Raw genomic sequence first — 16,513 nt, 5'->3', positions numbered from 1 at the left:
ATGGAGAAATAAATGGGAAAAAGGGAGAAAGAGAGGAGAGAAAGAGAAATATGTAAAAACTAATCATTTGTCCTTCCCTTCCTTCCTCCCGAGCTGTGAAAACGAAGATCACGTGTTTTTAATGAAGTATCAGATCGGAACTCAGAATGCATTTAGGTCCCACAACAGACTTACCACCTCACACACTACACCTCAAAAAACAAGCTTCATGTTTTTTTCACTTCATTTTAAGTCACTGCTAATCTCATTCATTAACACACAAAATTAAACTCATCATGATTCTCTCTCTCTCTCTCTCTCTCTCTCTCTCTCTCTCTCTCTCTCTCTCTCTCGCTCTCTCGCTCTCTCTCTCTCTCTCTCTCTCTCTCTCTCTCTCTCCATTTCTTTTTTTTGTTTTTCCTTTTTTTTCTTTTTTGCTCTCGATGACATAAAACTTACTTCATTGCCGTGTCAGGAGGAGGAGGAGGAGGAGGAGGAGGAGGAGGAGGAGGAGGAGGAGGAGAAGGAGAAGAAGTAACCAGAGGAAATATGCATGGAGGCCTGAGACAAAACACCTGTTTCTTCTCTCCTCCTCTCCTCTTCTCTCCTCTCCTCTCCTCACCCTCCTCCTCCTCCTCTTCCCTTCTCTCTTTGTCCACACGCTGGGGTAAGTCTCTAGATGGACATTTCTCTCTCTCTCTCTCTCTCTCTCTCTCTCTCTCTCTCTCTCTCTCTCTCTCTCTCTCTCTCTCTCCGTCGCACTCAGTCGCGTCCGTTTGATGTTCTTACTAATATTGACTTTCATTTGCCTTTCACCTCCGCCTGATGTCTCTTCTTTCTTACCCACTCTATTTTTTCTCCCTCACTTCTCTCTCTCTCTTTTACCCCCCTCTCCGTCCCGTCCATGTCCCTCCCGACCCTTCCCTTTCCTATCATCACTCTCTCTACCCTCTGAACACACACACACACACACACACACACACACACACACACACACACACACGACACGAGACTCTGATAGCATGAAGTCATTTTGGGCTAAAAGGACCTCCATCTGTGTGTGTGTGTGTGTGTGTGTGTGTGTGTGTGTGTGTGTGTGTGTGTGTGTGTGTGTGTGTGTGTGTGTGTGTGTGTGTGTGTGTGTGTGTGTGTGAGGTGTTCATGTACGGTTCCACACATGTTTTCACAACAATTGTTTGAGTTACTCTGGAAACAAACTTTTTTTCCCACCCCCCCCTAAACCACTCTAGTTTTCTGGTGTCGGTTCAGTGCAGAGACTCCAAAAGCTTTTTAATATTTCCCGCCGCAAAAATAAAAAAGGTGCAGTAAAATACGGTATGGAAAAGTTGCTCAATTATTATCGTGTCGTGGGTAAACTGTAATGATTGTTGCTGGATACTTGAGAGAGAGAGAGAGAGAGAGAGAGAGAGAGAGAGAGAGAGAGAGAGAGAGAGAGAGAGAGAGAGAGAGAGAGAGACCAAAATAAAAAAAATATATGCACAACCACGAAAACAGACGGAAAGAAAGACAGCTCGGAGATGAAAAGAAAAAAAAACAAGAATGGGGAAAAATACGAGAGAGAGATGAGAGAGAGAGAGAGAGAGAGAGAGAGAGAGAGAGAGAGAGAGAGAGAGAGAGAGAGAGAGAGAGAGAGAGAAACGCACATACACACACACTATCTAGTACCCTTGTCACACACGCTAACCCCTACCCTCCCCAAACACACCACCTCTCTCACCCCCCCCTCCCCTCCACCACAGGACCATACATAAGCTTAAACAAACCACAGCTCATTAGAACCATAAACCCACGAGGGACGCCGCGCCACAGTAAGCGGACCCCCCCTCCCCCCTCAGGTCTCAGGGTCACGAGTGCCAAATATCACTCTACCCCCAAAACGTAATTTCACGCCTCAAAGCAACTCAAAGACGCCACTCACCCCTCTCCCCTCTCTCCCTCCGCTCTCCCCTTCGTGTCTACCTCTCCCCACTTCACCTCTCCCTACAGTGCCTCTGCCTCTGTGTGTGGGAGAGGCTTCATAGGGTACATGTTGTCTAGTTATGAGGTTCACAAAGGAACACAAGAGAATTTAATGGAAGAACAAATATCAGTAATTTCTTAATACTTGTGAAGTTGTTCATGGTATTAGGTTAGGTTAGGTTAGAATGTCTTTTTTTCTTGTGTGTGTGTGTGTGTTTGTGTGTGTGTGTGTGTGTGTGTGTTCTGTCTTAAACCATAATAAATAAACAGACAAGTAAATTTTTAGTGACCGAAAAAATCAAGAATACTGAAGAGAATTTAAAGAAATCAATAAAAATATTTCGTTTTCCCCACTTTCTCATATTTGATTTGCCTGGTTTGCTCTCTCTCTCTCTCTCTCTCTCTCTCTCCTCTCTCTCTCTCTCTCTCTCTCTCTCTCTCTCTCTCTCTCTCTCTCTCTCTCTCTCTCTCAATAATGGATCGCTTTTCGCAGTCCTGTTTGACGCGTTTCGGAAAACCAGTCTTACTTCGTGTGTGTGTGTGTGTGTGTGTGTGTGTGTGTGTGTGTGTGTGTGTGTGTGTGTGTGTGTGTGTGTGTCGCCTTGTGGGTTGTGCAAGCGTGAGGTTTTATGAAATATGCAAATTAGTTTCTTATTCATTCTTTCTTTCTTTCGCAGGTGAGTTTTGTGCGAGGTCTGATTGAATTTAGAGAGCGCTTCATGTCCAGTGCTTCGTGTCATACATATTACAAGGCGGCGCAGCGCTTTACTTGACTTTAGGTATCGAATTAAAGGGAAAATGTTCGTGTAATGTATATTTCTCACGGTCTTTAAATATCTTACCAACCCATGTAAATAATTCCCACACCAGGTTAATATTTCCCACGGTTTCTAAAATATTTCCCAAACATGCTGAATATTCTTGATCTCTGAATATTCCGAGATTTATACACATTTCGAAGGCAACAGTCAATATTTCTTATCCATATCCAAACACTTCAAGCTTTGTAAATATTTGCCGCGCACTGACATTAATACCTCAGCGTTACATTGCCCACTACATTTCTAACATTGTAATATAAGGGCACTATGTACAAAACTTACATATACTACACACACACACACACACACACACACACACACACACACACACGACTGCTTCCTCTTCCAATATTCTGAGTCACACGAATATCTGGAGAGAGAGAGAGAGAGAGAGAGAGAGAGAGAGAAACCAGTCAGGGATCGTACTTCTTCTCTCTCTTTCCTCCTTCACTCTCCTTCTATTTCTCCTTCACTCTCTCCCCTCTTTCCCTTTCCTCCCTACACGCAGTAGATAGTTAGACACTCAATTTACCTCGGAGCATTTCTCTCTCTCTCTCTCCCTCTCTCCCCCTCTCCCTCTCTGTCTCTCTCTCTCTCCCTCCCTCCCTCCCTCTCTCCCTTCCTCCGCCCTTCCTTGGTCTCTCCTCTTTCCCCTCTCCCTCCCCTTTCCTCCATTTAATATCTACCCTCTCGGAGTGTCCTTCTCTCTCTCTCTCTCTCTCTCTCTCTCTCTCTCTCTCTCTCTCTCTCTCTCTCTCTCTCTCTCTCTCTCTCTCTCTCTCTGACCCAGCCCTGTTTCCTCCCCTTCACCCACTGGCATATTTACAGTGGCAATTATCTCTCTCTCTCTCTCTCTCTCTCTCTCTCTCTCTCTCTCTCTCTCTCTCTCTCTCTCTCTCTCTCTTTCGTCAGTCTATTTCCCGCTGTGTTGGAATCCATTCTCTCTCTCTCTCTCTCTCTCTCTCTCTCTCTCTCTCTCTCTCTCTCTCTCTCTCTCTCTCTCTCTCTCATATTCTCACAGCTTAGTTTTAATTGTTTTCCATAAAGGATGAAGCAAGAGGAAGAGAGGATTAAAATGGTAAAGGAGAGAGAGAGAGAGAGAGGAGAGAGAGAGGAGAGAGAGAGAGGAGAGAGGAGAGAGAGAGAGAGAGAGAGAGAGAGTGTGTGAAAAGGAAATGGCGCTACAAAAGACTTGAAAAAAATTGCCTTTTTGTCGGGGAAAAGAGGGTAAAAAAGAGAGCGACGAGTCTGTATCACTTTGAACATATCCACCACGTGCTTGATTGCGGAAAATAATAACAATAACGAGTAGTAGTAGTAGTAGTAGTAGTAGTAGTAGTAGTAGTAGTAGTAGTAGTAGTAGTAGTAGTAGCAGTAGTAGTAGTAAAAAATGAAAAATGGTGGTAGTGGTGCTGGTGGTGGGGTGATGGTAGTAGTAGTAGTAGTAGTAGGTAGTAGTAGTAGTTGGTAAGTAAAAAAATGAAATAGATGAGATAGAATGAGATGATGAGAAAAATTAGACAGATATAGACACACGGACAGACAGACAGATTGAAAGACAGATAGATAGGTAGACAGGTAGGAAGATAAATAGATGGGTAGGAAGATAGATAGATAGATACAGATAAACAGACACATTGACATACATAGATATATACTTATAATTACAGAAAGCACATCAACATTCCAAAGGTCACACTAAACACTTGCATCCCATGTGTCACCTGCTCATTAAGGACACCTGTTCTTTCCCACGCTACAAATTGACTGATTGATTGATTCTATTAATTACTCCCACACGCCGCAACACTTCACCTTTCACAGACACACCCTTCACCTGAACACCATCCATCAACTCAATAGACTGTCACCTGTTCATTAGACACCTGCTGCTTCCTCATATTGAAGACTGGTTGACTGACTGACATTTGACTGATTGAATGATTGACAGATTGATTAACTGATTGATTTACTGATTGACTTCATATACACACTATTCTAGCTTTCACAATCCTCAACCTAACAACCTGATATTAACCTTATGCATAGCAACATTTCATCTTTCACAAACTTAACCTAACCTAACGTAACTAACCTGACTAACCTAACGTAATTAACCTAACCTAACAAACTAAACTAACCTAACAAACTAACACAACTGATTAACTTTAAAGACAGCAACATTTCACCTTCACAAACTTAACCTGCTAACAAACCTATTCTATCCTAACCAATCTAACCTAACCTCACCGACCCGACTACACACAAGCAACATTTCAGCTCCCACACACCTGCCTCACCTTAAAACACCTTCCATCCACTCTCCCTATTGTCACCTGCTACATTCTCATCCTCCCCTCTCCCCTCCCTTCACCTTAACACACCCTCGCCCCTACAGCGCCTCCTTCAACCTCCTACGGATCTCATTATCACCCTGCCTTTCCTCTATCCACTCACTGCGACCCATACAATAGTCCCTTAAACTCACTCTCTCTCTCTCTCTCTCCTCTCTCTCTCTCTCTCTCTCTCTCTCTCTCTCTCTCTCTCCTCTCTCTCTCTCTCTCTCTCTCCCCTAACAACGCCCCCGCCCCTCCGTCCTCACTGCACCATCGATCTTTCGTCAGCTCCGGCCACTTACTCGCCAACTGCCGCAGGGAAAAAGGGAAAAATATGGAGAATAAGATAGATAATTTTTACATCTATTTTTTTTTTTTCCTATCGGTGTTTTTGTCTTTTTTTTGTTTGATGCATTTTTTTTATTTGCTATTTTTTTTTTTTTTCTATTTTTGTGGTTTAAGTTATAATTTAAAGTTTTGTTTCATTTTTTTGCCCCTGTAATTGAGGGTGAAAAGGGAAAAACAGCAAGTGAATAGATTTGTGATTCTTTTGTGAAATAAATGCATCTACTTCTCAGTATTGCAATTACTAATACAAACAAAGTTCATTTTATTTCTAATTATTGCCAATTTTTTCCAAAGATAATTATTACAAATATTTTTCACATTAACATTATCTCCTTTTTCAGAGATAATTGTTACGACTCATTTTTCACATCAGCATTATTTCTTTTCTTTTTTTTTTTTCTCCCCTCCCAGCCATTCAGGGATTTGTTAATGATGAGTCCTTTTTTCGTTTTTTTTTTTTTCAAGTTTCAGTCTACTTGCCTAATATCACTTCCATACTAACGTCCATAATTAATAATGATAAAGACAGCAACAATAATAACAAAAACTTAATGATCACATTTCCCATCATTCTCTTTCTCAAATAATCACTATCACCACCACCATCACGACCACCACCACTACCACCATCACGATTCATCTCATTTAAATCTTAATTACTTTTATATTTTCAATCAGATTATAAAAAAAAAAGAAAAAAAAAACGCTCTGGAAAAACCTTGGCCGCGTTACCGTTAGCCATTCCATCATGAGGCTTCACTCGGTTCGGAGCAGCAAGGATCTGAGGCTTCAGAGGCTTCATTACAGCGTGGGGCGGGGAGGATGGGGAGGCTTCCAACCACCACCATCACCACCACCACGAACTGGAAACTCATCACCACATCATCACCAAGGACACAGACTTGGTGATTCGAACTGGTGATCCGAACTGGTGACTTACCGAACGCAGACCTTCCCCGGGGGCCATTTGCATAGAGGGGAGAGTGCCTGAGGGGGGAGGGGAGAGAGGGAGGGAGAGGGGAGATGGGCTGGTCCTTCATGGCTCGGATATTAACTAATTTCTCTTTAATTACTTGGAATTGGTCGGCTGATTGCGTTCCCAAATCAGGTCTGTGTAGATGAGGTGCGTGAGGAGGAGGAGGAGGAGGAGGAGGAGATAATAAGAATAGCGATAGGCCTCTTTCCCATCTACTTTCCTTCTCCCCTCTCTCTCTCTCTCTCTCTCTCTCTCTCTCTCTCTCTCTCTCTCTCTCTCTCTCTCTCTCTCAGTTACAACAGGTAGGTAATTGATCAGCCCTATGCCTTCCAGAATCAATGAGAGAGAGAGAGAGAGAGAGAGAGAGAGAGAGAGAGAGAGAGAGAGAGAGAGAGAGAGAGAGAGAGAGACAGGTAGTTCCCAACACGATACTGTAAAGTTCGATACTTCGATCAATACAGAGGCTACACCACCACCACCACCACCACCACCACCACCACCACCACCACTACTTGAATTACCATCATCACACCCAGCAACACTACTAATATTACCACTACTACTACTACTACTACTACTACTACTACTACTACTACTATCACCACTTCTTGCACTACCACCACCATCACCACTACTCTTGTCTCTTCCACATCAAATACCAACATAACTGCAATCATCACCACTACTACTACTACTGCCACCATCACCACTACTACTACTACTACTACCACCACCACTACCACTACTACTACTACTCACGAAATACACCACACCACCACCATAACACGAATAATCAATTACCACACTCACCACCACCACCACCACCACCACCACTACTACTACTACATACCTTCACATAGTCATATCACGTACCACTTTGTGACTATAAAGCCGACTCTAATCGCATTTAAACGTCACAACTCATTCATTAATTCCTCCCACTCCTCCTCTCGCTCCTCCTCCTCCTCCTCCTCTTTCTGCTCCTCCTCCCCTAACCAAGTGAGACCTGTGGGGAAAGTTAGGCAGCACGGATGAACAATTAAAACACGTGTTAGGGTGTAAATGTATGCACGTGTGTACTGGCTAGGGCTCGTGGCGGGGAGAGCGTGCAGGGAGGTGTTCAGGGCGCGTTGAGGGTGAGTTTGTAAGTACAGGTGTGTTTTTGTTAAGTGTGATGAGAGTGGAGGTTTTATAAGTGGAGGTGTGTCAGTTTAGTTTGTAAGTACATTGAAGTGTGTTGAGGGGAAATGTGAGAGCACTTTGATGTGTTTCTCGTGCGTTTCAGATGCGTTTCAGTGTTTCAATTGCGCTTCGGTAGATTTAAGTGCGTTTAAGTGCGTTTCTGGTGCGAATCAGGTAAACAGACATGTATTTAAGTTGCGTAAGGGTGCCTTAAGACTGCATGAAATACGGCTGAGTTAAAAATACGTCCAGGGATGTTTCACGGTGCGTTTTAATAGCGTCCAGTGGAGTTCAGACTTGAGATGAGTTCATACTGTGTTTCAGGTGCCTTTAGTTCTTCACAGGTGCGATAAAGTGCACTCAGAATCTACTCAAGTGCGTTTAGGGGAATTCAGGCGTGTACAAAGTGTGTGAAGGAGATCCAAGCGTATAAAGAGTGAGTTTAGAGGCTTCAGATGTTTTAAAAGTGCGTCCAACGTGCGATTACAATATTAGAGTGCGTTTATATGCGTTCAAAGTGCGTTCAGGATGTGTAGGTACCCGGCTGTTCTCTCCGTTCTCTCCCTTACCCTTTACATGTCCCTCTCTCCCTCTCCTTTCCTATCCTCCTCCCTTTCCCTCTCCCTCCTCCCACTCCCTGTACGCGCGTCAATTACCATCAGGAGAAAATATATTCAAATTGAAACTCTCGCCACTCGATTGCGCTGCTCTGCCCCCAAAAAGCGGCGCCCTGATTAAGAGAATATCAGGGAAATATGGCAGCCCCCCCCCCACCCATGCTATCCCTGTTTTGGTGCCTTCCTTGTGTTTTATTCCTGTTTTGTTTCCGTGTATTTTATTCCTGTTTTATTCCAGTTTTTATCTATTTTATTTCCTGTTTTGTTGCTTTTCTCTATGTATTTCGTTCGTTTTTTTTTTCTTTCCTTATGTATTTTATTTGTTTCGTTTCCTTTCTTGTGTATTTCATCGCTGTTTTCTTTCCTTCCTCATCTATTTTTTTTTTTTCCTGTTTTCTTTCCTTCCATATGTGTCTTATTCCTATTCCTCCTTCTTTCATGTCTACTTTTCCTTATTCGTTCCCTTGCATTTATGTTTCTTCCCTGATTTTCTTCTTTTTTTCTTTTATACCTTTTTCTTATTTCTTTTCTTCTATGTGTATTTTTCCTTTTTATTTTTCGCCACCATATAAATTTTACCCCTGCATTTTTACCTTTTATTTGCATTTTCATTTCATTGTTTCTTTGCTTTCACGTGCATTTAATATATTTTTTCTTCTGCGCGCCTTTTATACCAGTTACATTTATTTATTTTTTTCATATGTATTTTGCCCTTACGTTTCCCTTCTCTATGAATTATATTACCATGGCTTCCCTTTCAAGTACATATTTCCTTACATCTTTCCTTTCATATTCATTTTATCCCTAGATTTCTCATTCCACGTACATTTAATCCGTATATTGTTCCCTTGCACATTAATTTCATCCCTATTTCTCCTTCCACGTGTCATTTCCCCTATTTTTATCCCCACATGCAATTTATCCCCATTTTCTACCCTAGCTGAACGACAGGAGTAAAATCGATGTCATATTTTAACGCTCAAGCTCATAACACCATGCCATCTATAGCGGATCCAAGCGTCTATAGCGTCATTCATTTGTTTATTAATTGGGGGTCGACGCATCACCTGCGCCTCTGGTGGGTGGACAGGCACAGGTAAACTAATCATTCACACTGAAAAGGTAAACACTGACATCAAACACAGAGCGACAAAGAATCGGTAATGATGGACTGTGTGTGTGTGTGTGTGTGTGTGTGTGTGTGTGTGTGTGTGTGTGTGTGTGTGTGTGTGTGTGTGTGTGTGTGTGTGTGTGTGTGTGTGTGTGTGTGTGTTTGCTTTTTATGCATTCTATCTGCCTTCCTATACCATTTGTACTGCCAGTCTATTCTCTCTCTCTCTCTCTCTCTCTCTCTCTCTCTCTCTCTCTCTCTCTCTCTCTCTCTCTCTCTCTCTCTCTCTCTCTCTCTCTCTCTATGTCCCTTTATGCAAATAGGAGATGGGCTGGAGTGTGTTTGTTCAGTCTCCCTGGTCGCCTGTACACATATGCTATCTAATACCCTTTAAATTATAAGAGATTAAACCCAACACATATGGGCTTTGTATGCTAAAGGGTTCTGATCCCCTTTTTAGACACAATGCATCATATTTGTCAGCGTAAATGGCTTCTAATCCCCTTCCTGCGTCACTATACATAACGCTCAGCTGCTGTGTGGGATCCAGTCGTTTGTTACTCCTTCTAGAGCGAGAGAGAGAGAGAGAGAGAGAGAGAGAGAGAGAGAGAGAGAGAGAGAGAGAGAGAGAGAGAGAGTTAAGGCTCGTATGACTCTCACACCACCAGCTATAAATGACACAACTCATGGTCTTAAAAAGTAAAAGCTGCAATACAAGCTGATCCTTCCTGGGAGAGTGGGAGAGGGAGTGAGAGGGAGAGTGACGGGGAGGGGTGGGAGGAGGGTTGCAATGCATTCACGCGTCGTGTAATAACCAGGTATTGATATTTATACGGACCTGTTCCCCTCCTAAAGTGATCATTTCTTAGCTGCGGATTGGCGGTGAGCGCGCGCGAGCACATACACACACACACACACACACACACACACACACACACACACACACTAAGAACACATACGCAAATCCACACACTTTAAATAGAGAAACACTTGTACACTCTCACTCTCTCTCTCTCTCTCTCTCTCTCTCTCTCTCTCTCTCTCTGACAGATACGCAAGTGCACCCATTTTAAATAGACAGACACTGGTACACACACATACATACACACACACACACATGCAAATATGTGCACACGAGTTTTATTATTCATTACGGTTCATTTCCGTCGTGCATTAGTAACATTATATTTGGGAAAAAAGTTTAATTGTTGTTGTTATTGTTCATTTTTATGTTATTTGAAAATGCTCTGATTTGTGAAAACTGTTCAATTGCAAATTATATATTTTTTTCTTTTTTTATGGAAGAACAAAGAAAAACAAGAAAATAAAACAATAACACCAGTGAAGGAGATGAAGGAAAACGTGAAGGAAATGAAAATGAAGGAGAGGATGATAAAGAACAAGACGAAGGAGACGAAGATGAAGATGAAAGTGACGCAGATGAAGATGAAGGGGAGGAGAAAATTAGAAACATGAGTAACAGAGGAGATGAAGAATAAAGGAAAAAAAAGGAAGATAAGGAAGAGGGAGATGATGATGATGTGGATGAGATAGAGAGAAAAGAATGAAGAACAGAGAAGAGGAGGGAAGGAAGTCGATGGAAGATAAGGAAAAGGGAGATAAAGATGAGAATGATAAGGATGATAATAGTGAGGTGATGAGGCAGATGAGAAACATTACATCAACACTATCACCATCTTTCACCATCACCACTCACCATCATCACCATACATGTCTATACCATTACACATCACTGCCTATATTAATCACCATCACCACAATCACCACCACAACTACTGGCATTCATCATCACTAAAATTCAACACCATTACATCATTCATCACCATCACCACCACTACTTAAGTTCTCTCTTCACCATTTTAACTACCACATCACCACCACCATCACCATCACCACCACTACCATTAGCATCGTCATACATCGGTAAATATTTCTCTCTCTCTCTCTCTCTCTCTCTCTCTCTCTCTCTCTCTCTCTCTCTCTCTCTCTCTCTCTCTCTCTCTCGTGATTTTTAAAGTTTCCTGATTGGGATGGAGATGAAACACACACACACACACACACACACACACACACACACACACACACACACACACACACACACACACACACACACACACACACACACACACACACACACACACACACACACACACAATAATTTCTATTTTCAATCAAAGAGTCGTTGCAGGAACAAAACAAATCAAACAAACAAAACCACTAAAAGAAAGAAAGCACTAGTGAATGTTTCTCTGTGTGTGTGTGTGTGTGTGTGTGTGTGTGTGTGTGTGTGTGTGTGTGTGTGTGTGTGTGTGTGTGTGTGTGTGTGTGTGTGTGTGTGTGTGTGTGTGTGTGTGTGTGTGTTTTCTCCCTTTAGGTGTGCATTTCCCTGTCCACTGACTTGTATGATTGCCTGTCTGTCTTTCTGTCTTGCTGTCTGTCCATCTGTCTGTCTGTCTGTCTCCACCTGTCACGCGATTTCCATTTAAACGTCAGCATTTTATAAGGCGAAAGGTGAGTGTGTGTATCTACCTATCAGACAGGTGTTTTTGCTGTGCTCTCTCTCTCTCTCTCTCTCTCTCTCTCTCTCTCTCTCTCTCTCTCTCTCTCTCTCTCTCTCTCTCTCTCTGACAGCAGTTCATTTCTTTAATTCAATCTCTCACTCATTTCTATCTATCTATCCATCTGTTTGTCTAGCATCCATCCAGCTATCTATCTATCTATCTATCTATCTATTAATCTATTCGTTTTCCTTATTCACTCACTCGCTCACACTTTCAACACTCCTGAATTTTCTTACGGATCTATCTATGTTTCCCCTTGCTTTCTCTCTCTCTCTCTCTCTCTCTCTCTCTCTCTCTCTCTCTCTCTCTCTCTCTGATCGATACACGGACACAGATACAACGAAGCTCAAATCTACATAGCAAGAGTAGGAAGAGAAGGATCACGCCTAGCTTTTTCCTCCTCCTCCTCCTCCTCTTCCTCCTCCTGCCGTCAGAGGAAGGAGGAAACACGCACGAAGGACGAAGAAAGAAGGGCCCGAAGGAGGGAAGTCCAGAAGGAAGACATAATAAGGAGGTGTGAATGAATGGTGTTTGAGGGGAAGACCAGAAGGGAAGGAAGGAAGGAAGGAAGGAGCGTGAGGATTTAAGAGGAAGGAAGGAGGGAGGCGTGACAGGAAGGAAGGGAAGTAAGATGGAGAAGGTGACAGTACACACCAATGAAGGAAAGAGAGAGAGAGAGAGAGAGAGAGAGAGAGAGAGAGAGAGAGAGAGAGAGAGAGAGAGAGAGAGAGAGAGAGAGAGAGAGAGAGAGAGAGAGAGAGAGGAAGCAATAAAGTAAGAGAGAAAGGAAGGAAGAACCTTGAAATATGAATGAAGCAGCGAAGGAAGAGGAAGAAGGATAACAAGTACAGAAGGAGGGAGGAAAGAGGGGGAAAAATGAGAGAAGGAAAAGACGGAGGGAAGAAGGGAAGGAAGAAAGACATTAGGAGGGATGACAGAGCGTGGAGGAAGGAGGGGAGAAAGAGGGAGAGAAGGAAAGAGAAACCTATTTTCCTTCCCCCTTTCCATCTTCGCTTCAGGAGAGAAGAAACGAAATAGATTCTCCCTTTTAGCATCAGAGAGAGAGAGAGAGAGAGAGAGAGAGAGAGAGAGAGAGAGAGAGAGAGAGAGAAACACGGCCTTCCCTCCCCTCACTTCCCCTCTTTATGGCTTCTCCTCACCTTGGGATTTCATGTTTACACTTTTTGTTGGGATTTTAACGCGGGAAAAATGTGAAAAAATGTGGTTTATGATCATTGTAATTATTCCTTCCCTCCCTTAGCGGCGCCTTGACTGCCTGGCCTTGGCGGCGCTATATTTGTCTACCCAAACACCGAAGGACCTAAAACCACCACGACTCGGAAGGTGAACCACTGAGACACCATCGTATTCTTACACTCTCTGGGTTCACATCACGACTGAGAGGCTACAGAAATAAATAGTTACGTTCTCAAGGGTGTTCTTCCAATCGAGGATGCAGAAGCGGTGTTTAACTATCACCAGCGCCGTGAAGACACCCTTGAGGACACTAATAACGCCCCCCGGAGCCTGTTAAGAGAGATAAGACAGAAGATTTTGAGAATAGGAACGTCTGAAATATTCCCAGCTGTCGCAACCCTCTCGCTCCTCCCTCTCCCTCTCTCACATCCGTCCTCTCCCTCTCCGCCCTCCTTCTCACTCCTCCCTCTCCCTACAGCAGGAGGGCGCCGTAAATCTTCCTTTCTCCGTCAATAAAAGGAGAGGAAGAATGCCGGGGCGTCAGGCGGGCGGCTGATAAGGAAATGGGTGATGAGGAGAAAGGGAGATAGGAAGCCTTATCGACATTCCCTCGGGCGTGGTGATCGATGGAGAAATTCAATGTTTCATGCAATGGACTGAGTAGATGGAAGTGTGTTATTGTTGCCTCTGGTGGTAGTGGTGGTGGTGGTGGTGATCCGTGCCCTCGTGCATCACGCACCTCGGATCTTTGCCCACCACGCCTCACGACCCGGCTGTTTTGCTGCCTCGGATCAATCACTCAGTCAATCTTCACCTCCTGGCACCGCGAGACCCTTGAGTTCGGTGGTGCCTTATTCAATCTATCATTTTTCACATTTCTGGCCATATGATTCCTTTGTTTCAGTCTTACATCTATCATTTCTAAAGTTTCTTGACATATGATTCCTTTGTTTCAGTCTTACCTCTATCTATTTTCATGTTTCTAGCCATACGATTCCTTTGTGTTAGCCTAAAATCCATCAATCGATTTTTTTCACGTCTCTTGTCTCATGATTCCTTTACTTCGTTGCATTAAATCAACCAATTAACCAATCAATCCTTTTTTTTACCTTTCTGTTCATATGATTCCTTTGTTTCTTCCTTAAATCCATCCATCCATCAATTAATCAATCAACTTTTCCTCACATATAAACCTCCCTTTGTCGTGTGACCGAAAATCAATCAAACTCCCACCTTTTCTCAATAACAGTATCTCCTTTGCTGCGTCATCTTTCAATCAATCATTCAGTTCACCTTCCACCTGTAGCATCACCTCCACCTGTACCATCACCGTCACCATCACCATCACCTGTATATCGTCACCTGGTCATCTAGAGAGTCCTTGCAACACTTCAACACCGATCCAAGCTATTGATTACAACACTCCTGACCTCTATCCACCTCCCCTCCCCTCCTCCACCTCCATCTCCTCCTCCTAATCCAGTATTTACGAACGAGAAAGAAATACACGTCAATAATACATCACGGCATTAACTGTATATCACGCTGTTCTTGTGAGCGTCTCCTTGGCAACCCTTCAAGCCCTCCCCCCATCTGCCCCTCCGTCAGGTAGTGAAGGAATAACCACGCCGCTCCTTGAACTTGTAGGAGTAACGGTGGACGCCTTTCGTCGTTACTATCCTGTAATTCTCCTATCCTTTCGTCCCTTCACTACCTTCCTACTTGCCAATCCCATCGTCCTGACCAAACTACCACTCCCCTACAGCCTACATTATATGCAAGTTTCGTTATTGTTCGTGACACGTTCTTTTTAGTAAGATTAACCGATATTTGTAATTTTTCAGTTGACCTCAGGAACAGCACTTACTTGGGCGCAGTGGCTGTCGTGCTTCGTGACGCCACCCTGTAAGTCAGCCCATCTTGCCTCCTGGCCAGCGTTGTTGTCAAAGTACTCACCCATGGGGCACGTAGCCTAGGGTGGTCCTGCCCGGCTGTATTGTATCGCGTGGTGGTGCCGCTCAGGTGTGTGGTTCACTGTGTACAGCCAGTGTCCTTGTGGTGCACTTTGTCACACTAATCCTTTGGTCCGTAATCCTTCACAACTCCATGGTAACTGTGTGCCGGGCCGGCCACGGCCAGTCTTGCCTCCCAACCCAGCCGTGTGTGCGACTCGAACCCCCGAATGAGTGAGTCGGACACTCGTTTCATTGCCTCACACAACCAAGCCGTTGTAATATAATTTCAACAAGTAAACCTACATTTTTTTTTACCTTGACAAACATGTAGCAATGTGATCATCGTTATTTTCCTCTCAGTTTCGTACATATTGATACACGTGTTCTGTTTACACCGGTGCTGACTCGAGAAGAGTCGAGCCTTCAACTCTGGAGTCTCGCTCCTCTGAGCCTCGCGCCTGTGAGCCCATATGAACTACTTTGTATTAAGTTATAATTATTTCTGTGGGATTCAGTATTTTTCACAACTTAGGGGCGCGTATTCCTAAATGTATTGTTTGTTCTCTAGACCAAAAGCCAGAGATGATCAGTTCAGTTGTTGCCTTTATTTTTCCGGATCAGTGAAACAGAATAGTTGTTAAGCTGTCACATGAACAACACTGAAGCTCCCAGTCAGCGCCTGTTAAAAGTAATAAAAATAGAGACGAAACCTTTAATACAGGCCTAAGAGTAACAGTACCTCTTATGACATTCTCGTAGGGGCTAACAAATCTGCTGCTGCATGCTCCTCTTATATAGCGATTCGTACAACGCATGTCCTCTTTCTTAGACCATCGGAAAATATGACTTGTATATTCTGTCATGCTATGCTTAATAAAATATGTATGTATGTACGCAAGTATGTATGTACGTATCTAACTGTATCTATCCTTGTTTTTATTTTGTGTTCCTTTGTGTTGAGGTGTGGGAGAAGCCTCTCAAATTACACACTGAAGAGGAGACTGAGAGGAACTAAGCCAGATGGAAGGCAAAAGAGAGAGAGAGTGTCAAAGAGGAGTGAAAGAAGAGTGTGAGGGGGAGAGAGGCAAGATGGGGACTGCGTGAAATGAAGAGTCTTGGGATGTATGGAGGAGGTTAAGAGGCAGGCGTGATGTGATGAGGACCTGACAAAGAGGAGAAGGTTTGGAAAGGAAAGAAGCACTGAGGAGGTTAGTTATTTTGAAAGTTCGTAAGTTTTAAAGGGAAGGAGGAAAATGACAAATTTAGATCTAGAGAAAATACGAGGAAAGTGGTTCTCAAATAGAGTGGTAGATGAATGGAACAGACTCAGTAATCAGGTTGTTAGTGCCGAGTCAATAGTGAACTTTGAAAGAAGATTAGAGATGAATTCGTGGGTGAAAAAGGTAGGTAGAAATATGTGTGTTTTATA

The 16,513-nt window shown here is 43.4% G+C and overlaps 1 protein-coding gene across 3 annotated transcripts in view; it reads right to left on the bottom strand.

Annotated features, from left to right (window-relative positions):
* Window positions 1-15,443, bottom strand: part of LOC135090787 (uncharacterized) — a 188,259-nt gene extending 172,816 nt beyond the window's left edge. Inside the window, exon 1 of one of the 3 annotated variants that reach the window (XR_010262118.1) lies at window positions 14,997-15,410. Coding sequence is in view for 1 of the 3 variants with exons in the window: in XM_063987856.1 (XP_063843926.1) it covers window positions 15,086-15,089 (4 nt within the window). In the remaining 2 variants the exon portion in view is untranslated. Of the gene's footprint in view, window positions 1-14,996 lie in introns of all 3 variants that reach the window. The other 2 variants (XR_010262117.1, XM_063987856.1) reach the window with 2 other exon arrangements.
* Window positions 15,444-16,513: the final 1,070 nt, after the last annotated feature.

The sequence above is a fragment of the Scylla paramamosain genome, chromosome 36 (assembly GCF_035594125.1).
Source record: "Scylla paramamosain isolate STU-SP2022 chromosome 36, ASM3559412v1, whole genome shotgun sequence".
Lineage (NCBI taxonomy): Eukaryota > Metazoa > Arthropoda > Malacostraca > Decapoda > Portunidae > Scylla > Scylla paramamosain.
Note: the sequence above shows the minus strand (reverse complement) of the source record. Positions and strands in the feature narration are given on the sequence as shown.